Below are 27,642 nucleotides of genomic sequence, written 5' to 3'. Positions count from 1 at the left end.
TCTCTGATACAGTTGATTGTCCTATCACTTCAGTGAATCAAGTCAGTTTTATGTGTGGCATATGCCCAGCCTACTTTTTAAATGAAAAAAATTGAACTCTTAGTGACCATCACTGCTCCTCTGGACTGATTTGTAATATCTTGACATCGAGAACAGAAACATTTTCAGTAGGGCCAGTCTTGTGATTTTAATCATACTTGTGAGGAGTCCGAATAGTCTGAACCCCATATATGGCATTCAGTTCTAATTAATGCTCTGTCTCGACATCGCATATTATCATTTATTATTGAGACCATTCACGTATTCTTTGTGATTTCTGCAATCTAAATACGTGACTTTCAGAAGATTCCTGAAATAGTGAGATTTACTTGGATTTTAGTTCCCTTGACTTAGTTTAGGGTTTGGTTATAAACATGACCTTCAGGGAAAGTGCTTTAATTAAGCAGTTGGCATTCAGGGAATCACAGGCCATTTCCTTTAACAGCAGAGATGCCCTAGATCCTAGGCATAGTTTCTAGCACAGCAAAAGGACACCATATACAACACTTGTTAGTTTTTCGAGGACACTCTGTAGCAAACCCTTCTGAGAGGAGAAGCTGTTCCATGACACAGACCAGTTCCCTTACTAGAGGCCTCAGTCATTCAGATACCACAGCTGTGTAGACGTGCTCTAGGCTGTTCAAAATCCCATTTATATTTTATTACATGCATTTGTGAGTGTGTGTGTGTACATGTATGTATGTGTTTGTGTGTGTACATACATATGCCTCCTTGTGCATGGCATAGTGTTGAGTGGAGGTCAGGGGGCAGCTTGTAGGCATTATTTCTTTCCTTTTGTCATGTGGGTCCCCAGGATGGAATTTAGGACATCAGGCTTATCAACAAGTGCCTTTACCAGTAAAAGTATTTTACTAGCCTCTGGTTTATACTTTAAAACAATCATTGAATGCGCCTATTCAGGACCAGCTCAGTTTGTAAGCATTTTCATACATACATATATTTGTGCACAACAGACATTATTTTTCTTCTATTACATTTTGATATACCCAATATATCCATAAGCAGAATTGATATCAAGCCTAAATTCCTTGGTGTCAATAGAATAGAATGGGATGAATTTTGTTCCTAATTTGTTTGGAATAAATGCTATTTCGTGTGCTGTTTTTACCAGTTACCTTGTAAATGGTCCCACACGGATGCATTTTAAGTTGTATTTAATTGTTGAGAAAGTAGAAAAGCAAAAGGCGTAATTAATAATTGTAACTAGAAAGAATGCAAGGAAGAATAACGTGTGACAGATTCAGTTCCATGAGTCTAAATAGTACCCATGGCATGCTATCATCAGAATTCTCTGATGTTACTTTTGAAATTCCAACTCAAAAATACTGCCGGTTTTAGAAGTAATACATTGTGCCCAAATTTCTGGAAAAGTTTTTATTTCAAAATGCCCAATGGTGTTAATTTCACAGAGATTTGCAACAAGATCTAAAAATAATGGCCGGGTCTTTCTCTCTTTCTTTTGTAAAAACAGCTGGACCTATAATCTGCAGAATGCTGAGTTACCCCCCTACTCGCCGAGCCTTAGTTGTGGGATGTGGTTTACAGATGTTCCAGCAGCTCTCTGGCATCAACACCATCATGTACGTATTCTCGTTGGCTTTCTCTTGACAAGTTTGTGAAGGGAATATTTCACAGGGAAGGCAGGAGAGAGTTCTTGGTGATTTGTCACTATTAAATGCAGAGAAGTGTCCTCTGGGTATGATTTATGATGGTTAAAACCCACCACTTGGAACCTAGAGGTCGTTTTGTGTCTGGTATATTATTGCAACTATATGTTTCATATAAATTGTAATTATACCATTGATACTTTTGACTAATCCAAGCTAACATCATTTTAAGATTTAGTTATTATTAGTTATAAAAAAGTCACACAGCATTTTTGTGTAATGCAGTAGTGATTTTGGAGCACATTTCTTCCCCATATTGACTACATTCCTTTCTTGACCATATTCTCACATATTCCCCCTTTTTCCCAGACAGCTCTGTGCCTACTTTCATATCATCTCTATATATTTGATTTTATGTACCTACATATAATTTAGGACTCTCAAATGGGAAAATAATGTCATATTTCTCTTTCTGAGACTCACTTAATTCACTTAACATGATAATCTCTGGTTGTGTCCATTTTCCTACAAACAATATAATCTCATTATTCTTATGGCTAAACAAATTCCATTGTGTATATAAATGGTATTTTCTTTATCCACTCCTCTGTTGATGGACATCTGGGATGGTTCCATAGTTTAGCTGTGCTACCCAGTGCAATGAAGTAAACTGTGCTGTGAAGTATCTTTGTGATGTATTTACTTACAGGTTTTGGGGTGGGGGGGTGTAGTTGGGTCATATTGTAGGCTTCAGAGAATCCTCAGTGCTGAAGTCCATGGTGGCTGGACCACCTTAATTTCTCCCAGTAATATGCAAGGGTTTTCTTGTCCTCATCCTCATCAACCATTTTGTTTTCTTGATGACTTGCCATTCCAATTGTAATGTCAAGAAATGCATTTCCATGGCTAGTGAAGTTAGCTTCTTTTCATGTATAGTGGCCTTTTGTAGTTCACCTTTTGAGACTTTCTGGTCATTTCAGTCTCCCATTTAATGATTTGATCATTTTTTGTTTAGTTTTTTTTTTTTTTACTTTATTGCATGTGCTAGATGCCAGACCTTAGACAGATATGCAGCTAGCAACTTTTCTGTCCAATTCTGTGTATTCTCTCTGCACCTAACTCAGTTTCCTTTGCCATGTGTAAGCTTTTTAACATCATTGGGACCCATTTGTCTACTGTAGGTCTTCCTTTCTGAGCAGTTGGTGTCCTTCCCAGAAGGTGCTTGCCTATGTAGATATCTTCAACTATTTCCCATACTTTTTCCTCTAGCAGTTTACAGAGAAATGATCATGTGATTTCTGTCCTTGCATCTATTTGTGGAATGTGTCATTTATTTACTTGAGTACATTGAACCATCCATGTATCTCTGGAATGAAACTGACTTGATTATAGTGAAGTTTTTGATGTGTACTTGTATGGTTTTTTTAAAGTCTTATATTGGTTATCTTTGAATCTATGTTGATCAGGACAATTGTTCTGTAATTTTCTTCTCTTTTTTTTCTGTTGCATCTCATTCTGAATTTGGTACTGGGGTAATATTGGCATTGTAGAAGGGGTGTAGTCGTGTTCTTCTCCTTTCTATTTTATAGAATAAATAGCTTTTGAAGCATTTTTGTCAATTCTTCTTTAAAGACATGGTTGAATTTAGCAGTAAACTTTTTTTATTTGGGAGACTTCTTATTCTTCAGTCTTACTTCTTTTAGATCTGCTTAAACTGTTTATGTCATGTTAATTTAATTTGGGTACGTCTAGAAACTCATCCTTTTCAATTTTCTAATTTAATGAAATATAAGCTTTCAAAATACATACTAATGATTTTCTGAATTTTAATGAATCTGTTGTTGTGTCTCCCATAGAGTCCTTACTTGGTGGATTTAGGTTTTCTGATTCTTTTGATTGTTTGATTAAGTATTGTTGACCTTGTTTATCTTTTCAAAGCTTTTTCTCATTGATTGTGTTTAATCTTTTTCCAGTTCATTAATTTTGCCCTAATGTTGATTATTTCTTTTCATCATATAATTTGGGCTTTGTTTTATTCTTGTTTTCCTAAGTTCAGAGGGTCTATTGTTACGTAATTTATTTAAGATCTCTGATTTTTTTTTTAATACAGGCACTTGTAGCTATGAACTTCAATCTTATTATTGCTCTTATTTTATCCCTGTAAGGTTTGGAGTGTTGTATTTTCATTCTTACTCAGTTATAGGAATTTTCCAGTATCTCTGACCCATGGTTCACTATTATTTTTTGTTCTTCAAGTTTGTACATATTCTGCTGTTTCTCTTGTTCGTTTCCAGCTTTATTCCACCACAGCATCAGGTACAATATAAGAAATCATTTCAGTTTTCCTGTATATCTTAAGATTTTCTATGGATCCTATGTTGTGTCCATTTTCTAACTTTTATTTTTTTTATTTTGTGTATATAGGTGATTTGCCTTCATGCATGTCTGTGTACCACTTACATGCATGGTAACCTCAGAGGCCAGAAGAGTTTGTTGAATGACCTGAAACTACTTTTACAGGGGTTTATGAGCTACCATTTTGGTGCTGAGAATCAAACCTGAGTCTCAGAAGACCAGCCAATGTTCTTAACTGCTGAGCCATCTCTGACTGCTGGCCAGACCCTCTATGCAAATTTCACATTATTCCAGTTTAAAAACAATAGCCTCTTTAACAATAGTAAGTTCTGCAAGATAAAAAAGGATAATATGGTGTACGCTGGGATATTAGTCACAGAGAATAACACTGTAAGGGGAGTAGGTGTGTATTAGATCAACTGAGAAAAAGAGTCAGGGTGGGGAAAGTAGCTGGGGCGGGGGAAGCTGGGATACTGTCTTCATCCACAGATTTTAGGGAGTAGGAAGTAAAAGCAAAAGACAGAAAAGAGAAAAATAGAAGAGCTAGGAACAAGAGGGGGAATATATGAATTGTGTGTGAGAATAATAGTACACAATAATAAACTGAGTAGAAAAACATCAGAACTGTAAAACATAGCCACTCACAGCTGTGTAGCCCTGCCAGGGATTATGGGAAAAAGCTTGCTCCTGTCTTTTCAGGGCTGTGCATCATCATGTAGTACAAGGTCATTAATAAAGGAGGTTATTAGGACCACAGTATAGAGGAGAAGAGATGGTTTGGAGATGCAGGAAGACAAAACGGTCCCTGTTTACTCCTTTCACCGTGTATTTGTTGGGGGGATAAGTGGACTAAAGCTGCAGACCCTTTGGTGTGCTTCATTCATTATTAAGAACTGTTTTGGATGTGTGCATCCTGTCACAGTCTCTGTGAGTTTCTATGTACATCAGTCCTGTTGATCTGAAGACACTGTTTTCCTGGAATCATCCTTCACCTTGGACTCTTAACAATATTCCTGTTTCCTCTAACACCTAGATCCCCAAGTGTTGAGGGATTCCATGGGGTTTTTTGTTTTGGTGGGTGGGTGTGTGTGTGTGTGTGTGTGTGTGTGTGTGTGTGTGTGTGTGTGTGTGTGTATGTATGTGTGTGTTTTGTTTCATTTGAGGGGGGAGGAATTGGCATTTTGTTTTTCATTTTATGTTTTGTTTTGGAGAGAAAGAGCATGCTCCTACAATTTGGTGGGGAGGAAGGTTGAGAGGATCTGGGAGGAGTTGGGGGAGAGGAAAACATGCTCAAAATATATTGTATGAAAAAAATTTAAGTAAAAAAAGCAACTGTTTTGGCATGTATGGCTGTATAGGCCAATGGAAACACACATTAAATACACTAACAATTAAATATAAAAGATTCCACCACATCTCCATAGAGTACTCTTTCAGACATAGAATACAGCCATGGTTTCTGAGATACAGATCTTGGAAATCCATATCCTAGAAGTTTTCTTCCAGCTATTTACTTTAATTAATCACTGGGAAAAAAAAAAACAAGGATTATATTCAATAAAATTTAATCAATCTATTTCTATTTGAGACTAATAATATTATCCTTGAAACTTGCTTAATATGGTTAAATATTTAGTAATAATTTGGGAAGAGTATAATGGTTAAATAATTTTCAATAATAAAGATTAGTGGGGCTGACAAGATATCTCAGTGGGTAGAGGCATTTGCTAAGCAAACTTGTTAACAGGAGTTTGAGGTCAGGAACCTGTGTACAGACAGAAGGAGAAAATCATTTCCACCATGTTGTCCATTGTCAATGTTCACCTTGGCATACATGTGCCTTCCCAGCAAGATAATCACCCCCACACTTTAATTAAAAAAAAAAAAATTAGGATCCAGGGCCCCAGCACATTGCAACCACATTCTTTGCGAATCTGACATTAATCCCTCATGGTTTCACCCCGTCAGACTGCAACCTCATTGCCTATGTTTTCAGTATTCCGTTATGCCAACATGACTTCCACTTTTCTTGCCTTTATTGACCCTCTGCAGGCTGATACAGTGTCTCGTATCTGGACTTGTTCTGCATTTGTTCTAACCTCCTGTCATTCTGAGGCACGTCTTTCTTTCTTAAGCGTTGGTAGCATAGGACTGCAGCAAAGGATGCACCAAACTTTCAAATAATGCCGAGTCAGTGATAGCCCCGTACGAATATGCTGGGTGATTCCATCGCCACAATATAGTCTCTATTTCTAGATCTGTTTATTGAACTTGATAATTTTTTGACAGCACAGAAAACAAAGGAACGTGTTCCTTTTTTGCAGTTACTTTAAATAAGAATCACAGAGCCATTTCTAATGGATGGTTTGTAGTTAATGCCAGTGTGCTTCTAGATGCTAGATGAAATGGCTGTCTTCATCCACCTGCACTATCGAGTGTCAATTGTGCTCACCATAGTTTTCAATCTTTAATTAAGTATTCATTTTTCTAAGTCCTCCATCCCTTTTTAGAGATCAAGAGATATTAGTGTCCTGGTATTCCTTGTGATTTATGATTGCTATTGGTCTGTTTTATTCACCACCAGCTATACGTGGTAAAAGGTACCATATGCCACAGAACATAATTGAGCCTTAATCCTGAAAAGTAGGGATAAGAAAGTAAATGATGGTTGAAGATAGACCATGTCTACTAGGCACAAAGCAGCTACTGAACTTTTCAAAGATGCTGATAAGACGTCTGTATCTAGCAGCTAGAGACTTGAAGACAAGATAATAGAATCAGTAATTGGTGGTTATCTCTGTACATCCGACACACCTGTTGAACTTGTAAATCAGCGCAGCTTGGCCTCAGTGATAAGTCAGGGACTCTCTTGCTGTGTGTTTTCTCCTACCCTTTCTAACCTCAGTGTGTGTATGTGTGTGGGGAGGGGTGGGGAGCTTGGATGTGTGCCTGTATGTATGTATGTGTGTGTGTGTGTGTGCACGTGTGTATGTGAGGGTGTGCATCTGTGTAGGTGTGAATGGATGTATGCATGTGTATGGATGTGTGTGTGTGTGTGTGCATGTGCATATGTGCAGGTATGTGTCTGTTCATGGGTATGTGTGTCAGGGTGTGCATGGATGTGTGTGCGTGTGCATGTGTGTGTGTGTGTGTGTGTGTGTGTGTATGTGTATGTGAGGGTATGCATCTGTGTAGGTGTGAATGGATATATGCATGTGTATGGATGTGTGTGTGTGCATGTGCATATGTGCATTTATGTGTCTGTTCATGGGTATGTGCGGCACGGTATGCATGTATGTGTGAGTGTATGCACGTGTGTATTCTTTCGCATTACTCTTAAGATTCAGTATATTTCATAAACTGTATTTCCAGTTTAAAATAATCTTTGAATTGTAGCTTAATTGAATTTTGTGCACTTAGCTATACATATTAACTACATTCTCCCCTTGTTTTAATTTTTTTTATTAATTTCGGGGTTCAGTCTCATGGATATTTCATTGTTATAAACTATAATATTCTAACCTTTCTCCCCTATGATTTCTGTCCTCTACATGAGAAGTAAAGTAGGCACTGTTCTTCAGCATTTGAGCAAAAGTTTAATAAAATACAGAAGCTGGTGTTTCTTTTTAGAAGTTGTAACTTCACCCGTAAGTCTCTGTGAATTTTAAATTTGAAGTACTTTTTTTCTCACCAGCAAAGTTCATAGAAAGCATACAGAGAAAATACTGAGCGTTCTTCCTCCAGCTATAGGTATAATCTTAGTGCTGTGGTGTTTTCTGTCTCTTCTCTCTCATGGGATGCTTTATTTCTACCCTCTTTGCCTCTTGCCTATCCTACCTCAGTCATGGCCATAATCTCTCTTCTTGAAATAGTCCTTCATCTGTGCTATTTGTGCGTGTCTGTGTTGGTCTGAATGCTGGCTTATATGATCTGTTGTTTGATTTTATCCTAGACTGTATTTTCTCATCTTTTAACTCTTTTGAACAGAGTACTCCTTGTTTCTACAACCTTTATACATGATGTTTAACTTCGAAATGAACCATTTTTCTAATATTATGTGATTACTTAATAATTTCAAACATGTGTCTGAGAATATTTTCATCTAGTCACAGGAGACAAAGACCATCAGGACTAGAGTGCAGGCCTTCCCACCAGAAGAGTTGGTGTGGTGGCACCTGGCCTTATAAACCAAGGAACTGTTTCATATGTCTCAGAAACAAAGAGAGCACAGTGCAGACAATAATTAGTGTAACAAAATATAAAATTACCACTGTGTAATCTATGCGAAGCCCTAGCTATAATCTTGATGATTTTTCACCTTAGAGATTTTATTTATGACAATCAGTATATGAGCCACTCCTGCCACAAAGACACAACGTGTTTCTGTTCGAATGTCTGCCTGGGGAGAAGAGGACAGATGGTAGAGAGGTACACCATGTTCTGTGTGGATTTGTTAGTAACATGATTCTTTTAAGGAGTTATTATCTACATTTTGATATGCTTATTTTTTTTTTTTTTTTTTGGTATTTTTTTGAGACAGGGTTTCTCTGTGTAGCTTTGCGCCTTTCCTGGAACTCACTTGGTAGCCCAGGCTGGCCTCGAACTCACAGAGATCCGCCTGGCTCTGCCTCCCGAGTGCTGGGATTAAAGGCGTGCGCCACCACCGCCCGGCTGATATGCTTATATCAACAGAGAATCAGAACATCTTAGACAGTTGAAGATAAGAGCCCCGCCCCCAGAAGACAGAAAATTGTTCAACCCCAAAATTTAACCTTTAAACCTGATGTAAGAAAAAAATCCTTTATGGGAAACTTGTTTGGATCCTTTGTCTCATATGTATGTGTGTGTGTGTGTGTGTGTGTGTGTGTGTGTGTGTGTGTGTGTGTGTGTGTTCATTAATTGCCAGGTGATACTCTAAGGTGTATTAACTTGACAAGTACCCACAGAAATGGCAGAAGCCCCGCCCCCATTTGTGTGTAATTACATTATAACAACAAACACTTACTGACTTACACACTCAGTGTTATAACTTATTTTCATAGATAGTCTCTGCTTAGACATCCTGTCAAGTGGGTGAGATAGTTTTCTTCGTTTGTTTCATCACCAAATTCTTTGCGGTACTAAGAATTGAAGCCAGGGCCTTGCACACACTAATCATCTGCAATACCACTGTCTAGATAGGGACCAGGGACCCTAGCCAATTTTAGTAACTTGTTTACTGTCACATGCTGAGATGTTTGGGGAAGCCTGATCTTATGGCTCCAGACTCCTATAGTTACCTTTCAATCTTAGAATGCCCAGAAATTTCAGAACTGGATGTTTACAACTTGTTGGAAAGTTGAGCTCAAAGGTGATTGTCAACGAAGATTGTAACCCAGAATGACTGAACTCTGCGCTTAGTTTCTCTCATTCTAATTATTTGGCACCAGAGACTTTTTTCTCTTTACATTTGAACTTTGGGTATGTTCGTATATACAAAATGGGATGTCTCAGATGAGTAGGACTCAAATCTGAACATGAACTTCATCTTTCAAACATACCTTAGATACAGCCTAAAATTAATTTTTTTGATAGTAGCAATTACGTTTTGACTACTAAGTGAGGTCTAGGATTTTCCACTTGTGAGGGGAAGTTGGCACCCAAAAAGTTGTGGATTTCATAGCATTTCAGATTTCAAGTGTTTGGTTTGAAGATATTCAACCAATAGAAAAACTGCATGCATCTCAAGCATCATTGCAGTCATCAAATTCTTCCATTTTCAGACATGTTGTCAAGGCCTTCGCATTATGACCTGAGCTAGAACGATGCCAAGCCAGCTTGTTGTTTGAATGAGTCATTTGTATTTGCTAATCACATTCAATTAATTTAATTTTTTAATGAAATATTTCTGGAACTGCTCCAGTTTTATATTGATTATCAACAAGCTCTACTGGTATTAAAAAAAAAAATGCTGCAGTCAAGAAACATGGCCAAAGCAGCACAGCCAGATGGTGGTAAATGTAGAGAAAATTAAGAAGAAGATGGGAAAGTTTTCTGTGGCCCTAGGTTGCTGTTCTTGACAGGCAGGGTGAATGGGGGAAAAATGGGAGCCCCTGCCTCCAAATAGCAATCTAATAATAATAGCCAAGGAGAATCTTGGTGTTACCATTGATCATGTCCCTTTATCCCAAGTTTGTGAGACCTACCCCATGGGGTCCTTGAACTTTCCTTGACTTGTATAATGTTGTGAGGAAAGGCACAAGGTGTGTGACCTTCACACGAAGGCTCACAAAAGAATGGCTCTATAGTAGAACCACCAGAGTGTTTCCATTACTTCCGGTTTCCTGTGAGCGTGTTGCACACTTGTTCAGGTTATTCTAAAAGCAGACGCTAAAACTGGTACTTGGTGCATTGGTGTTTTAGATCCACGCCAAGAAGCATCAGGAGGGAGACAGGGAAAGTGGCCTAGGGGAAAAAGGAAGGGAAGCAGAGGGTCCATGGCTTGCTGGCTCTCTCAGCAAGCAACCTGAGTTCAGTCCTACTGCATACTTGCTAAAGACTGGTACGGAATGGTCTTCAGCATCATCCTAGGGGTGACCCAGTGTTTAGTCCCTCAACCAAGTGTTACTCTTGCATGTCTTAACAGGTTGTCTGTCCACATCCCTGAGCACTCACTCATGGGTCCAGAAAACTCAGGCAGAGGCGCAGAGAAGCAGAGAAGCAAAGAAAGTTGAACTAGAAACTGTCAGATTCTGTAGGATTCCTTAGGGGAATTCAGAGGGACCAAGAGCATGGGTGGGGCTTTGAGAACCCTGGGTGAAACTCCTCTGCTTTCACACAGGTGCCAGAATTAAGCTAACAATATACAGATGTGAACTTAGTTGCTACTTTTTATGCTTATAGCACATGCAGTTCTAGTGGAAAAAGAAGATAATGTTGTTTATTGTCCACCATAGGCAAAGTCAGTAATAAAAATGAGAGATTCGTGACAAGAAGGGATAGGAACACATTTTCTCGAGTGTATCACTTTTCCTTGTTTAATTCATATCACCTTTCCCGTTCCAGCAATTTTTACAGTCTATCTTAAAGTACTCATTTTTTTTTAAACCTCAACCAAAATGTACTATTTTGTTACTGTAGACCCAGTGACATGTAAACTATCATCCTTGTGATTGTGGTGAATGCTCTGAGTAGACAAACGTGATTATGGCGATTAACACAGCAACAGAAGGTGCTTCAGAGGAGTCGAGGCAGCACCATGAAATACAGTGATGTAGCCCACGGTGTGGCTTACTGTCTCAGTGAAGCACAGCCGTGTCTCCAAACTCACCCTCGGATTTGAAAATCACACCACTCTGGCCAGTTGTAAGTGGACTTAAAAAAAAAAAAAAAAAAAAAAACTAGCCGGGCGGTGGTGGCGCACGCCTTTAATCCCAGCACTCGGGAGGCAGAGCCAGGCGGATCTCTGTGAGTTTGAGGCCAGCCTGGGCTACCAAGTGAGTTCCAGGAAAGGCGCAAAGCTACACAGAGAAACCCTGTCTCGAAAAAACAAAAAACAAAAAAATAAAAATAAAAAAAAACTGTAGCCACTTAAAATAGGACTATGTGGTGACATTTTATTTGTATGTTAATAAATAAAGTTTGCCTGGAGATCAGAGGAGATAGCAAGCCATTAACACAAAAGTCAGGCAGTGGTAGTATACGACCTTAATCCAATCACTTGGCAGGCAGGGTCTCTGTGTGCTCAAGGCCATACTAGGGAACAGAGCCAAGCGTGGTGACACAAGCCTTTAATCCCAGTACTAACTATAAAGACCTGGAGATCTGTACAGACAGGAAGAGACAGGGAAGTGAGGTAGCCTGGGCTAAGAGCCAATGAGAGGGCAGAACAGCAAGGCAATAAAGGCCTGGGTAGACAGGAAGTCATGGCATTTTGGAAGCTACAGAGCTGGTGAGGAAAGGTGGTTGGTGGCTATTCCTATTTTCCTGATCTCTACAGCTTTCACCCCTGTATTTGGCTCCATGTTGTTTATTTAATAAGACCACTTAGAAATTCGTCCACAGGACTAAGGCAGGAAATGCAGCTGGTCTTGGGGAAGAGTGGGAACAGAAGCTGGAGAGGCACTTGCTCAGCCTCTGGTGCAGTGACATGGTGCCCTTGCTTTTGTGGCTGTGTGCATGCATTATTGTCACGGAGATCTTGGTGCGCTTTCACTCATAACTGGCCACACTGCCACTACAACCTTGGAATATTCCGAGTCAAAGCATCTACAATAGACTGGCCCTTTGAAGGCCAACTAACCTCCAAACTCTAGCAAATTCTCCCAGGAAGGTGTGATATGGGATAGTGATCCTTAAGTTTACTTTTTTTTTAAAGTAATTCTTTTATATTTGGGGATTAAATTATAGTTGCATGATTTCCTCCTTCCCTTTCCTCCTTCCAAACCCCCCTTGTTCTTTTTCAATGTATGGCCTCTTATTTCATTAAGTGTTCTTCTCTCTCTCTCTCTCTCTATCTCTCTCTCTCTCTCTCTCTCTCTCTCTCTCTCTCTCTCTCTCTCTCTCTCTCTCTCTCTCTGTAATAGATATGTATAACCTGCTCAGTATGTATAACATTAATCATATATATGTTTTCAGGTTTGACTACTTGGTATTGGATAGCCAATTGGTGTGTCTTTCCCTGGGGAAGACTATTTCTCCTGCTCTCAGCATTTTATAATTGCTGGTAGTTCTTTGTATAGGGTTGAGGCCTCCCAGACTCCCCACTCACCTCCTTGTTAGCATATCTATTCCTGTTGTCCTTGTCCAGCCCATGTTTGGGCAATCACATGGGTGAGGCTTGATGGATACAGCTTCTGACATTCCAAGGAGACACATTCTCACAGTAAACCCCTTGCTCCTCTGGCTCTTACAATCTTTCCATAGCCTCTTCCCTCTATCCACAATGATTCCTGAGCCTAAGGTTCAGGAGTTGTATCTTAGCACCCTTAGGTTAAAATATTCCTTAACTTGAACTGTCTGGTTCCTTCTTTCTGGGGACTTCTGAATTCGGGTTTGTGATTATGCTTCCGGTGCTGGTAGAATTTCAGGGCTACAAACATTATCAAGCTATTCTTCCCTGAGACACACAGTCTAATAACAGGTCATCCTCAGCAGGGAGAGGGAGAGCAGTGCCTCTTGCTAGAACATCTTTATTCATTTTGATGAATTTATAGTTTGCTGGGCGGGTTAAAATACATAGAAGTGAATATAAGGTAATTCAATCTCCACTTCTTCAGAAATCCCAAGCGCCAGAAGAATAGAAAATTAATAACGTCCGTTTAAGTACACAGCTTTAGCTTCTTGTATAGAATTAGTAGCCTGCTCCTCTAGATTTCTTTGCAGATCCTTTTCTTCTGATTCTTTTAAGGCTCCCCTCCCACTCTTGTTCAGAGGAAGCATAAGGGATATAATCAGCTACTGAAGACTGTTTCAAGGATGGAATTTGGCCTCTAGGCATGTTTCCTCCAGAGCGAGTTTGTTAACTTGCACATTAATGTCCAGATCCAAGAATCTGTGCTGCCTTTTGGAGCTGGTCTGTATCCCTTCCCGTTTCCATGTTCCCTGCTGCTGTTCATGGCCCGTTTTCATTTGGTCTTTCTTGTTGTACCACTGTTCTGAGGAATCAATTTGCAGTGACTAGTCTACTTAGGACTTCCCATATGTTCTGTTGACAGCTGGTTTGAGGCCCGAGCTGACAGTAAAATAACTCTGACTTAATTGGGAGTAGAGTCCTGTTGTAATGACAGTAGCTGTGGATATTCATAACTATTTTGTTTTTGCTCAATACCTTCACTTCATTTCTTTAAAAAAAAAATCGTTGAGGCTAAAAGGATGAAGCTGCCATTTTCTAACACCTCACAACCATTCTTTTCTCTTTGCTTTTGGATATTACTCTATAGGCCAAGAATGACCAAGGGCTCAGGGCAATTCTTTTCCCTCAAACCCCTTAGTGCTGGTATCATGTGGGTAAGATAATATAGCCAGCTTGCCTGTTGGTTTCAGCACATTCATAATAAACTCCAAGTCACCAATAATGCATCAGTGTCACATTAAGAGGAAAAAAATCAAAACACTCCTATTGGTGTCATTTAACCATGAGCAAGGCCAGATTTGAATTCTCTTCTTCATGCTCCCTGTGTCTTTTGTCTTCTATTGGTTTTATGAGTCTGAATCTGTACCCGCTGATAAATGGAAAGAAAAAGAAAAAGGAGAACATGAGTGCCCCTAGGTATGGTGGAGGAAGAGGTTTGTTGTAGATAAGAGGGAGAGCATAGCCAGAGGCAGAGACATCTGGGAGAGTCCAGAGTGGATATGATGAGCAGAATGAGCTGGGCTACTGCAGTCCCATGGAACCAGCCCCAGGCTGCACCAGGGCTCAAAGAGAATGCCCAGAGTCACAAAACTAGACTTTTTCTATCTGAGGAATTTTTAGAGAATAGGGAAAAACTCAGACACATTCTGATGGTCACGTTCCCTTATTCTCTCATGTTGGATTTTCTCATGTTGTTCTTTCTCATTGGCTGGATCCTCTCATGTATTTTTACAGCTTATTTATCCCAACCAATTATTTCAGGCAATAAGGGGTCTGTTGATCCCGGAACACCTGCCGCCCTCACTTGGGGCTTCCAAGTCAAGTTATCTTCTGTAGCCTTGACTATTCAGAATTTATTTTCATAATTTGAGGTCAGGAATGAGTGTAAGGAATTAATCATTTGCCAGCTAGTAATAATTGGTATGTTTTTTTGTATTTATAACCTAGCCAGATAGTACAGCTGTGTGTCCTTGCTTGAACAAAATTGGGAATATTTATCTAAAAAAAAAAAAAACTATTAGCCAGGCACCTGGTCTAATCTAAAGCTCTTTGAGGCTTTTTTCACCTAATGGTGTACAAGAAACCTGTAACTGCAATTCTCAGCATAAAGATTAAAGGAATTTGAGCCAGTCTAGACTCAGATGTTTCCCTAAATCATAAATCTAAGCTGTGATTCAAGTAGCTTTTGAGTGGAATTCAATAGGCCCTGACTGTGTCACCAAAAAAAAAAAAAAAAAATGCAGCATCTTCCTGACAATCCACAGATATAAATGCACAGTAGATGAGATGTATTCATGAGATAAACACACTACAATAATGCAGTGGGAGACTCCCCATACCATATACGTAATACCAGATACCAAAGGTACAGAAAATGCAAAAGACATTCTGGAGTCTGTATTCTTGAAAGCCTTGCTTGAAGGAGACATATCCATCACAAAGATATTCTTCTGATGGACTGACATCTGAACTTTAATTGCTATGGGCTTCACCTCTGATATGGCCATTGGCTACTAGCACCAGGTCCTGGGAAGAGAGCAGGGAGAGAAGAAGGGAGGGCCAGGAGACCAGAAGGCCAAAAAGGCAGAAGGACCATGAAACCAAAAAGGCAGGATTATACAGGGAAGAGCCGCTGGGGGAAGGGCAACCCAGTCCCTGGGCTGGAGAAGTTTAGGATAGGGATTTGGCTCTGCCAGCCAGGACCCTGTAAGAAGTAGGGACTGGGGATTCTGGGAGAACCTGGCAAGTTGCATCTGCTTTGATATGTTAATAGGCATCTCAGCCATTTGTCCTGGTTTGAGACCTAACATCTGAATGCTGTCTTGTGTAGCGAGCTTTCTTTTGGGTCACCAAATAGCTCCTAAATCATGACATGGGGACCTCTTATTAGTTATGAATGTTCAGCCTTATATTAGCTCTTATTTTAATCTGTTTCTCTTTATCTATGTTTTGCCTGGGGATTTTTACTTTTCTTTCTGTCTGTATATCTTACTTTCCTGCTGTCTCCATATCTGGCTGGTGGCTACCTGGCTTCTGGCCTGGGTGTGTCCCTCTCTTTCTCCCTCATTCTCTTCATTCTTCTTCTCATTCTTGTCAAACCTAGATTTCTCCTCTGCCTTATTCTCTCTGCCTTTCAGCTCTTCCTATCCCTCTCCTGAGTAGCTATTGGCTGTTCAGCATTTTTATTAGACCAATCAGGTGCCCTAGGCAGGCAAGGTGAAACAAATGTAACCCATATTTACATAATTAAACAAATGCAGCACAAACAAATGAAATATGTCTTTATATTATTAACAAGGGCAGCAGAAACAAATGCAACACATCTTTGCCTAGTTACAATAATCCACAACAGTCTTGTGAATGTGTCCCTGGGTCTGTGACTGTCTGTCTGTCTGCCATGTAACCATGTGTGTCTGTGCAAAGGTCTTTGCTCTCTGTTATTGAACAGTAGAGAAAGCATCAAATGTGGAAGGAATGAGGGATAGTTTACAGAAATCCTCAACAGAACTTTGCAAGGGATTTAGTCACTCCAACTGACCCAGATAACAAACAGCATTATATACATCAATGTTTATCAATCAATATCTAATGTTGTATTCAAATTTTATGTTGGATATTAATTTTAAAAGATCACTTTCAAGGTCTGTATTTGCCCAGTTTAGCAAAGGACACATGAGTTTTTCTGGGTCAGGCATGGAAGAGAACATAAAGGTGAGCATCTGCTTAGGATGTAAAGGTTGATTACATGGGAAGTCCAAGGCAAGTAAGTTTGGTTGTTACATTGTTTTCTTAAAGGTGGACTAAACAAAAAGGGTGGATACACAGTAGGATATGGTGGTATTTTATTTGTACTGAAATGTGATTTTATTTGTATGTGAATAAATAAAGTTGCCTGGGGGTCAGAGCTAATAGCAAGCCATAGCAGAAGTCTGGCAGTGGTAGCACACGCCCTTAATCCCAATCACATGACAGGCAGATCTCTGTGTGTCCAAGGATTCAGCCAGCATGGAGACACATGCCTTTAATCTCAATACCAATCATAGAAGATCTGGAGGTCTGTATAGATGGGCAGTGACGAGGAGGTCATGTGGTTGGGTTTACAACCAATGACAAGGCAGAACAGAAAGTCTATGTATAGACAGATACACAGGAAGTAGCGCACTTGTGGAGGGAAGGACAGGAGCGGCAGTGAAGGGTAAGGTTTTTAGTGCTTAGCTATTACTCTGACCTCTTGGACTTTCATCTCTACATTGGCTCTGTGTTTCTTATTTAATAAGACTTTTACATCTACAGTAGGATAGCAGTCTTATGTGACCTCAAGCTGTATTATTAAATTTTGTCTGTGGAGCCCAGCAGAAGTCCCAGACTCTTAGAATGTAAGAGAGATTTTCAAAATATTGTATCATCATACTCAGTTTACAGCCCTTCTTAGCGGCTAGGAGGAAGTATGTTGTAGCTAAGCATGGAATTGGCTGATAATGTCTTTGAAGAACCTGAAGCATGTTTAATGTACCCTAATGTGACATTTCCTAGAATCTTAATGGCTATACTATGATTTCATGTGGCGTCAGGCAGACCCAGACCCAGTTAAACTTTATCTTATTTGTTGATTTATTAGTTGCACAACTGGAGTGGATGTCTTGTCCATTCTTAAAACCCAGTTTATGTGGAGCTGTGTCGATGATAGAACATTTAAGTTCAGGTACAAAGTGTCAAGAAACCAACTACAGTCAAGACAAAGAAGTCACTCTTCCCAGGCAGGAAGGACAACAGTGAGGAATTTGAGAACGGAGGGGAAACCAGTATGAAGCCAACGAGGGTGACCATGGTGACCAAAAAGTGAATGGGAAATGGAGAAAGATTCTGTGCACTGTATACAGTGTTGGACTAAAAGTTTGTCATAAGGAGCTATGTTCTTCTTGATGTTTTAAAGAGACCGTCTAGTTTCTCTGTGCATAATGACTTAGAAAAGATACCTACAGAAAAGAGAAAAACAGCAGACCAGCCAGCTAGTGTAAGAGAGGGGGCAGAGGCGATGCCGTCATAGTGGGTGGAAGCAGTAAAAATACAGGAACGAGGAAGGGTGGGGTGTATCCTTTATGCCTGACATTAAATGTTGCCACCTCACTGGCCGTGACTCGGCATGTTAATAAGCCTGTTAGTTTTCAGAGCAGGACTTTTATCTGTATTGCTCGTCTCTGACTCTCGTCTACCACACACTGTGGACACTGAGAAAATGTCAGAGGTATGAGAATGCAGCCAGCACAGCTTCCTTCTGTTTCTGTTTCCTGGAGCCAGATGTCTTTGGTCCCCTCCTCTCGCTGATTTTGTTTTCTTTTTATTTATAGTAAGATTCTTTTTACTGAGTTTTGAGTTTTTAGAAGATAGAAATTTTAATGTTTGGGCGGTTATTTTAAACATCCCCCTCTTTATTATTTCTCAATTTGTTTCAGTTGTTAATGGAAATGTAGTGATACTGTATTCTACCTTTATTTAACTGTCTGATTGTAAGACGAATTGCTAAATGGTCTTATTAATAAAAAACCTGGAGCCAGATATTGGGGTTAAAACTGAAAGATCAGGAAAACAGAAAGAAGCCAGCCACGTTCGCACCACTTGGAGATCCTCGGCCAAAGAGATTTACTTCCTGTATACCCATGCCTATATGACTTTCTGGTCTGCCATCTCATTTCCTGTCTCCGCCCAGCTACATCACTTCCTCTTCCTGCCCAGCTCTGTCACTTTCTCTCTGTCTGTATAGACCTCCAGACCTTTATGGTTAGTACTGGGATTAAAGGTGTGTATCACCACACCTGGCTCTATTCCCAGTGTGGCCTTGAACTCACAGAGATCTAGCCGATCTCTGCCTTCTGAGTGTGCTACCATTGCCTGACCTCTATGTCTACTATAGCGGCCGGCTTTTTCCTCTGATCGCCAGATAAACTTTATTGGGGTACACAGATAAAATATCACCACATCTGACTTTTTCAAGTCCCCCGTAAACTGATTCACAACTGAGAAAAGTTCCCTTTCTACTGAAGTAATATAAAGGAAAATCCATATCACTCTTGCATGCCACTCATTGTATTACTGCATCAAACTGAAAACAAGATGGAAGAAAGGGTTGAAACAGCCTTTTGGTCTATTCTTTCATTTTCAGAAAATGAATAAATGAGATTTCTGAGTTCTATTGTACAGGGTCCGTTTTTAGTTTATAAGAAAGCACAACTTTGCCACAATCCATAAAGACAAGATAGTATAGCTACAGGAGTAACAAAGTAAGGTTTGGATGCACAGGCCCCAGTAAAATGGATATATTTTATGTATAATAAACTTAAGCTCTCATAATTATTTAATATTTAGTATAGAATCCAACCAAATAAACATATAAGTATTTAAAATTGTGGATATTCTGGAAATTGTTGTGGGAGAATATTTCTCTTACCCTAATTTTTATAATTTTCTCCTAACCTAATTGACTATTTTCCAATAGTCTTAAAGGGTTGGACTTAAAATCTAGTTAGAAAATGAGAGCCATTTTCCAACAGAAATCACATTGGTCTCTCAAGATGTTATAGGAGAACTTCAAAGACAGAACTCAGGATTCATACTTGTATTTTCTTCTGATTCTAGAATTCCTTCACACTGGTTATAGATGAGAGAGAGTTTAGAGAATACAAGTGCTCGCTGATAGGTGCAGTATGGTATGTGCCAGACCATAGCCATGACTAAGAGGACATTATTAATAGGATGGGCACCATCAGTGACTTTGGCAAGCATAATTTGTTGTAGTAATAAAAACCCTAACAATAATATGTGGTCATTTGTTCTTGGTAGGGAACTGTTTTTATTTGTCACTTCTTAATAAATTCTCTGAACATGTTGGATGACACTGCTTCTGAGCATATCTGAACAAATAAATATCTACTCACCCCAGATAAGAAGATGAGGACATACTGAAGTATGAATAACTACCAAAGGTCCAATTTGGTGAACTGATGAGTTTTATTGGAGTTACTTAGAGGATTATGGGTAAGAGGTTACTTACAAGAGCAGAAATAACCTAAAGACAGCTGTGTCACCAATGCCTACCACAACTCAGGTGGCAGCTCATGCCAACTGGGAACCTGGAGCATGCCACACAGCCTGCAGGCAGCTCAATACTGAAGAGTGTCCTTTCCAAGGGACTCAGTTGGTCTGAGCCTCTTCCAGGCAGTTAATCTGATCCTTTCTTCTCTGACAGGTAGTTCAACTGGTCTTTGTCTTTTCCAGGTGTCCTGAATTACCTGAGAGTGACTTTCTATACTCTTTACTGCTTATTTGTTCCTGGAGAGGGAAGGGTCTAGTGAATCTGGTCAGTTTCAGGGACTTCCTGAAGCTTTTTTGAGTTGTTGCCTTTCTGAATTTAAGAAGCTTGTCTGCAGGAAGGAATGTCTCTTTCTTTCTTTCTTTCTTTCTTTCTTTCTTTCTTTCTTCTCTCTCTCTCTCTCTCTCTCTCTCTCTCTCTCTCTCTCTCTCTCTCTCTCTCTCTCACACACACACACACACACACACACACACACACACACACCACTTAGAATATCCTGTTTTTCCACCTCCTCTTTCTCACCTAAACTTAAATGTTTCAAGGCATTTAGCTCCAAGATGGAAATTTTTTTACTTTTGGAGGAACTGCTACACAATATATAAATGATTATCTCTGGTGTGAATATATTTTAAAAATTCAGATAATCTGTAAATCAGAAAAGCTGATGGAACTAGTGCTTCCCAGAATGATTCATATAGAAATACAGTGTTTTTTTAGCACACACTGGCTGGAAGGCCAGCTTGTGAGTTGTTTATTAGAGTTATATTACCAGCTCAGGGTACATGTGCCTAGCTACTTGTTTTTAGAGTATGATTTAGATGGGCTGGGGATTTGAGGATTTATCTACTAAGAAAGCATGTTTAACTGAGTGTGTCTGTGTCATCACAGGTTTGTTTCATGATTATTCATGCTTTTGTTTTCATTGCAGTCAAGTTACTGTGATTTTATTATTGAAAGCAGCTACTGTAGCTGGAGAGTTTTCTCTCTAGGACCCACCAAGCCCCAGCAGTCTGACAGCCCACTTATAAAATAAACACACAGACACTTACATTATTTAAACTGTTTGGCCTAATGGCTCAGACTTCTAGCTTTCTAGTTCTTACATCTTAAATTAACCCATTTCTACAGATCTGTACCTTGCCACGTGGCTCATGGCTTACCAGCGTCTTCACCTGCTGCTTGTCATGGAGGTGGCTGGCAGGGTTTCCCTGCCTCAGCCTTCCACTTTCCAGAATTCTCTTCTCTGCTTGTCCCACCTATACTTCCTGCCTGGCCACTGGCCACTCAGCATTTTATCTATACAGAGTGATATTGCAGCAAGCTGCTCTGCTCTGTCATTTCACATGTTTTCCCCAGTTTCAAGTTCTACTTCCCAGGGGCCTTTACTTTCACTTCCTAACTGACATTACTTTCCTCATCAATATCTTTATTTGTTAAATCAATAACATTTATTGTTAGGTTTTTCTCTGCTTTTAAAATCCTTTGTTGATTTTCAATCATAGATGACAGATTTTGAGCACCTCCTGTTCACATGTTTTGTGACCCCAATATAGTTATATCTCAAGCTTTAGAGGCAGCTGGTGGTGACCGTTTTCTTGGAGCCTGTGGGTGTAGAAGATTGCTCCAGCAGAATACTTGTATGCAGTGTTCCACCAAGTGCCCAGTGTCTGATCCTCCCACTGTGCTGACTGGTCTTATGTAACCTTGGCACACAAACTAGATTTATCTGAATGGAAGGAACCTTAATTGAGAAAAAAAATGCCACCATAACATCTGGCTGTAAGGCATTTTCTTAGTTAGTTATTGATGGGGAGGGGCCAGTCCATGGTGGGTGGTGCCATCCCTGGGCTGCTGGTTCTGAGTTCTATAAGAAAGCAGATTGAGAAAGCTATGGGGAGCAAGCCAGTCAGCAGCACCCCTCCATGGCCTCTGCATCAGCTCTTGCCTCTAAGTTCCTGCTGTTTGTTTTCCTGTCCTGACTTCCTTCATTGATGGACTACAATGTGGAAGTGTAAGCCAAACAAACCCTTTCCTCCTCAACTTGCTTTTTGGTTATGGTTTATCACGGCAATAGAAACCCTAATTAAGACACCCATGCCCCCAACTCACCTCCCCACTGCACTGCCTTCCTGCTTCAGAGGCTGGCCTGTCACCTGCTGATGGATTCTCTGGACATTGTCTTCTCTCCTGCAGTACGGAGTCTCCTCCTTGGTCTACAGATTTTTCTGTATTGGGCATTCCTCTTGCTAATTCCTTCTGTGCACTGCTCAGCCTACAGCATTCTCTGAGATACAGCCTAATGAGAAGCTGAATGGAAAACATGTGATTCCATACTTGAACCCTCTCCTTACTTGGAGGCCATTTTCACGTGCCCCGTTCTTCTGTGGTTGGGTCTTATCCAGCCCGTGATCATTGTAGGAATTCCCCTGATCTCTTTTCCTGTTAGGTTCCGTGTTACCTGCATGTTCTTTTCTCTTTTTAGTCTTATTTCTTTCTCTCTCTCTCTCTCTCTCTCTCTCTCTCTCTCTCTCTCTCTCTCTCTCTCTCTCTCCTGTTTTTAATTTTTGTAGTAACTTCTTATTACAAGCTCAGTGGGATGTAAGAATATTTACAGACTACGAAGATGTTGATTCAGGATATAGACTTTTGTTATTTTGGCGTTTCAGAATTTTTAGTGTCTTAAAATCTCCTTTTTGTTGTATGCCTTTCTGCTCTCCTCCTACTTCCTGCCATAATCCTCTAGTCTTGGTCTGTGAATCGCTACATAATAAACCTGTGTCTTCTCTGGGTACTGGAAGGGATATTAGAGACCTTAGGGACTGGTAACTGTTACACAGAATCCCAAAGAATCCATGTGTTGTGAGCTTCTTGTAAACAGAGTGATTAAGGCAAAACCCTAGGCTTCAGCAGCTCCAATTAGCGAGGCATGGCTCAGCTCAGCCTCTGATGTCCAATACTCCAGCTAAAGAGATGAGTGCTGATCAAAAGCATGCTTATCAATTGTGGCCCACATTGGAGAGAAGAACAAATTAAAGGTGTGGTTTTGGAGTACCAAGATGAATTTTAGATTTAAACAGAGGATAAATGGGTACAAAGAAGGCAGATGTATATATGATGAGGCAGTCCTGGTCAAGGTATGGTCTGGTTGCTCATTGTTCTGTTCTGGGTCTGCAAGGTGGCCCTGAGACGTTGTTACCTTGCCATCCTTTAGGGAATCAGTCATGTTCCTAAGGAGCTGATTTTTTTTTCTGCTCCAGAATGCAGCCTCACCCTGATGGGTGATTAACCTCATCTGAGGGGCAGCGTGTCCTACAAAGTTTGCCCTTTTTGGAATGCAAGGTGGCTGCAGGTTTAGGACTGTGACAGCTCTGTGTTCAGTCTTAGAGGGGGATAAAGTATGTAGAAAGACACTCTTTGAGTGATTAACTTGTCAATATGCAGTTCTGCAGAGGTAAGGAGGTGTGTCCCATAGTAAAAGGCACAGGGGTGCCAGGCTTTTGTCCTACATTCATCTGTCTTGTGATCTGAGTGAAGAATCAATGCTTTTTGTTTTGTTTTGTTTCATTTGGTTTTGTTTTTTGTTGTTGTTTTTGTTTTGTTTTTTGTTTGTTTTCTTTTTGTTTTTTGCCAAATAACTTTTAAGTGCCCATTTCATAGTGTCTGTGATATCTGGGACCCCCTAGTCCTGAGCCTTTCCAAAGTCTAGAACACAGGTCATCTTGCTCTGTCTTTGCTCCTTTATGTTAGTTGAGTTTAGTTCTACCGTGCTAAGCTGATTACCACCTACAGTCCAACGCTTTTTGAATTACTGTTCAGATTTTGTCAGCAGCCATCTTAGTGACAGTGAGTAAATAAAAATGCCAAGTTTCGATAGACTTAGGATACCTTAAAAAATCAGCTCTTCATTCGTATCTGAAAATGGTTAAGCTTTTGATACCTTAAACTATCTGTTCTGTAGAGGATTCTGTATCTTGACTTCATTTTATCCATCTCTTATATGTTTAAAAAAAAACCCACTTGACCCTACCATTTATAAAGAGCTCTCTTGACCCCACCATTCATAAAAAGCCCTCTTGACCCCACCATTCATACAAGGTACAATCAGGGCCTGACTACAGGAGTGACAGTCTCAACTTTACATCAGCAGAATTTGCATGGGAGAAGCCATTCAGGGGTAACGTATCTTCATAAGTTTTTTCTACCAATCTCATAAGCTAGAATTAGACCAAAGTATAAGTAAATTATTATTTTTTTATTATTATAAGATTTTATTCTGACAATACATTATTTTTCCATTTGGAGGATAATGTTGATACAGGAAAGAGTCCAAGTGACGTAAATAATAAAATCTTAAAAATCCACCACACTCTTGATATTGGAAATTTATTTTTATAACATGAACATTTGTAACTCGATTTATGATTATTTGCATTATTTAATCTGTATTCAGTATTTATCCATTTAACTTAAAGTTTATTAGTTTTAGTTCTTTATGTTCTGGACCTTCAAGACTTTTGCAGGAGCTGGTTAGGTGTAAGAATTAAACAGTCTTTTATATCTGGTCTAGTACTTTGATTGTGGTGAAGCTTAAAGAATTTGTCAAATTAATCAAAGTGTACCCTTTAACTTTTATAAGTGTCCCTTAAGACTGAAAGCACCAAACAGAACTGGAACACACTTGGTGAAGTCATGGGTTAAGAGCACTGGCTGCTCTTCCAAAGGACTTGGGTGTCATTTCCAGCACCCACATGGCAGCTTACAACTATCTATAACTCCAGTTCCAGGAAATCTGATGCCTCCTTCTGGCACCTATGGGAACTACATGCATGTGATGCACAGTCTGTACTTGCAAACAAAACACTCATACACACAAAATAAAAAGAAAGAAATCTCTATAAGCATTTTTACTATTTGCAAGCTGGACTTAATCAAATTACTATAGCATTACCTGAAAACTTAGTTTTGAATAATTGTTTTGTATGTCTAAATAAAATATTCTAGTTTAATATTTCAGTGTTAAATACAAATTCTATTGTAACTTAGGCCACATAATATATAGTGCTGTTTGAAATAATATCAAATTTAATGGGTCATGGCATCCTGAACTACCTTATATTGATGCAGGTTTATATTTTAAATGATTTGGGGAAGAAATACCAAGAGCGCACTTTAATTAACATCATACTATTTCCAGGAAACTTTTTCATTCCTATGACTCACCAGGTTCCATTGTCTTTGCTGTGAAGTGTGCTCATTATTCTGTGCATAGAAGAAAACCTTGAGTTCTGCGAGCAATTTCAGTGATGAGCATCAAAGTTAGAAGTAAAGTTTAAGGTTCAAAAAACATTCTACAAAATGTATGAAATGTAGCAGAAAGATTGCATACATTACATGGGAAGGGGCTGGTGTTAGTGCATTCAGAGGCCACAGAAATTTGTTTGGAATACCTGAATTGTGAACTCTGGGGTGACCAGAATCTTACTGTAGTGGGTAGCCATTCCAGCTTGGATCTGGAAGTTCCAACCCCCATTGAGACTCTGGCAACTGTCACGCCTACGAGGCGGGGCCAGGGGAGGCGCCTGGAGACCAGAGAGCTGGATGGGCCAGTGCTCGCTCAGTGTTGGGACACTGAACTGTGGAGGTGGACCGAGCAGAGCTCCAGAGAACACCGCTGGACTGCGATACACCTTCCCCAGACCCTACCTATCCCTTCATTTGTGAGTTACGCCATTAAATAAATATCCTTTTAACTACGTGGAGTGGCCATAATAATTTCACCAATATCTACCTGTGTGTTGCCACCTCATTCATATGTGAGCTAACGAAGTAGCTTAGTTTTAAAGGTACTGTATCAATTATACAAGGACAGAAGGTTTCTTAAACTATATTTTTCAAGCAAATAGCACTAGAAAGAGATTTTCTTGTATAACTTAAACCTCATTAAAAATCCTCACTATGGTGATATTTTATTTGTGCTGAAATGTGATGTTATTTGTATGTTAATAAATAAAGTGGCCTGGGGGTCAGAGCTAATAGCAAGCCATAGCAGAAGTCTGGCAGTGGTAGCACATACCCTTAATCCCAATCACATGACAGACGGAGTCTGTATGGTCAGGGACATAGCCACTTTGGAGCCACATGCCTTTAATCCCAATACCAACCATAGAGACCTGGAGGTCTGTATAGACAGGTAGTGACGAGAGGTTATATGGTTGGGTTTACAACCAATGAGAAGGCAGAACAGAAAGTCAATAAAAAGACAGACACACAGGAAGTAGGTTTCTTTCTCAGGGGAAGGACAGCAGCGGCAGCGGGTGATAAGAAGGCGGTTTTAGTCTCAGCTCTTAGCTACTGCTCTGACTTCTTGGGCTTTTAACTCTGCATTTGGTTCTGTGTTTCTTATTTAATAAGACAGTTACATCTATACCTCACATTTAAAATTAGAATTGGAAGGCAGCTATGGGCTACAGAGTGAGTGCCAGGACAGGCTCCAAAGTTACACAGAGAAATCCTGTCTCAAAAAACAAACAAACAAATGAATAAAATTAGAATTGTATTCACTTTGGCAATCAAAGATTGCTTTATTATCTCTGTAAATGCTGACAGGAGAGTTAAAATACCTGTGGAAAATTAAAGACCAAAGACCAATAGACTAGCACACATGTTAATTATTACAAGTCTGGTCTCTTCCTGTAGTATTGTAAATGTTAATCATTTAGTTTGTCTGAATTTTAAAGCTTTATAATAGTAGACCTTATTATATGTGCTTTGGATCTTTCTGTGCTTTTAGACCTGAGATTTGAATAGATGTTGTTTACAAAAAGAAAACCAACTAAAAGAAAATTAATTGCTTTTTAAATATAGCTGTCAGTCACTTTTCATAAAATATTGCCTGTCTTCAAGTAGAATTATTAAATATGAAGAGTTACTGTTTTCAACAGACAGTTTTCTGAAGGACATTTCTCACTTATTGAATGTTCTGAATATTATCTGAAACTCGTCCAAATAACTTTTGTTTTAGTAGCCAAATCAAGTAACGTTCAAAAACTCCATGCCCAGAAGCAAAGCTCTGTACTGACTCCAGCAGTTAACAGGTTTGATTTGCTTCTGCTAGGCTTTCCAGGTGCCTTTGCTAGAGACCAAGTGTTTGGACAGAACTGTTAGGCATGGCCGGAGCAGAGGGTTCTGTTAAGAAAGAAGGCCCTTCCTGGAGAGGACGTGGCGCAGAGCAGGGAGGAAGCTGGGAAGCTCAGTGTCATAAGGACTTAAAATTTTCATGGGTTATTTGCATAGTAGGTTTTGGGTTTGTTGTTGTTTTTGTTTTGTTTTTTTTTTTTTTAGCATGTGTTCTGATGCATGGCAATGGCGGGGATGCCACAAAGGGATGAGGTAGAGGAGGCATGGGTGTGGGAGCCCACAGATGTTTCCTAGTGAGATCTGAGCTTTACCCAGCAGGGCTGCATAAGGGGATGGATTGACCACATGTGTGGTTACCAGGTATTGGGAAGGGTCTGCACTTGGCTGTGCTGAGGAGAGGTCTTTTGCTCCACCCCGTGGCCTTCTTTTAAAGAGCCCTTTCGAAGAGACAGAAGGGGTCCATAGATAAGGATCCAGGCCCTCCAGAGGCTATCCTGTGTTTCTTTCTGTCTCTCTCCCCTCTATATTTCTATCTAAATTTCTTATTCCTCACTCCCCAAGAG

General features: G+C 39.8%; 1 protein-coding gene across 1 annotated transcript in view; it reads left to right on the top strand.

Moving 5' to 3' along the window:
• The window catches only part of Slc2a13 (solute carrier family 2 member 13), a 310,634-nt gene that overhangs the window by 167,221 nt on the left and 115,771 nt on the right, over positions 1-27,642 (top strand). The window contains exon 4 of the mRNA XM_042264530.2: positions 1,532-1,640. Coding sequence (XP_042120464.2) covers positions 1,532-1,640 — 109 coding nt within the window. The remainder of the gene's footprint in view (positions 1-1,531; positions 1,641-27,642) is intronic.

Source organism: Peromyscus maniculatus, chromosome 20, assembly GCF_049852395.1.
Source record: "Peromyscus maniculatus bairdii isolate BWxNUB_F1_BW_parent chromosome 20, HU_Pman_BW_mat_3.1, whole genome shotgun sequence".
NCBI classification, from domain to species: Eukaryota; Metazoa; Chordata; class Mammalia; order Rodentia; family Cricetidae; genus Peromyscus; species Peromyscus maniculatus.
The sequence above is the reverse complement of the archived record's forward strand: the minus strand, read 5'-3'. Positions and strand labels throughout refer to the sequence as shown.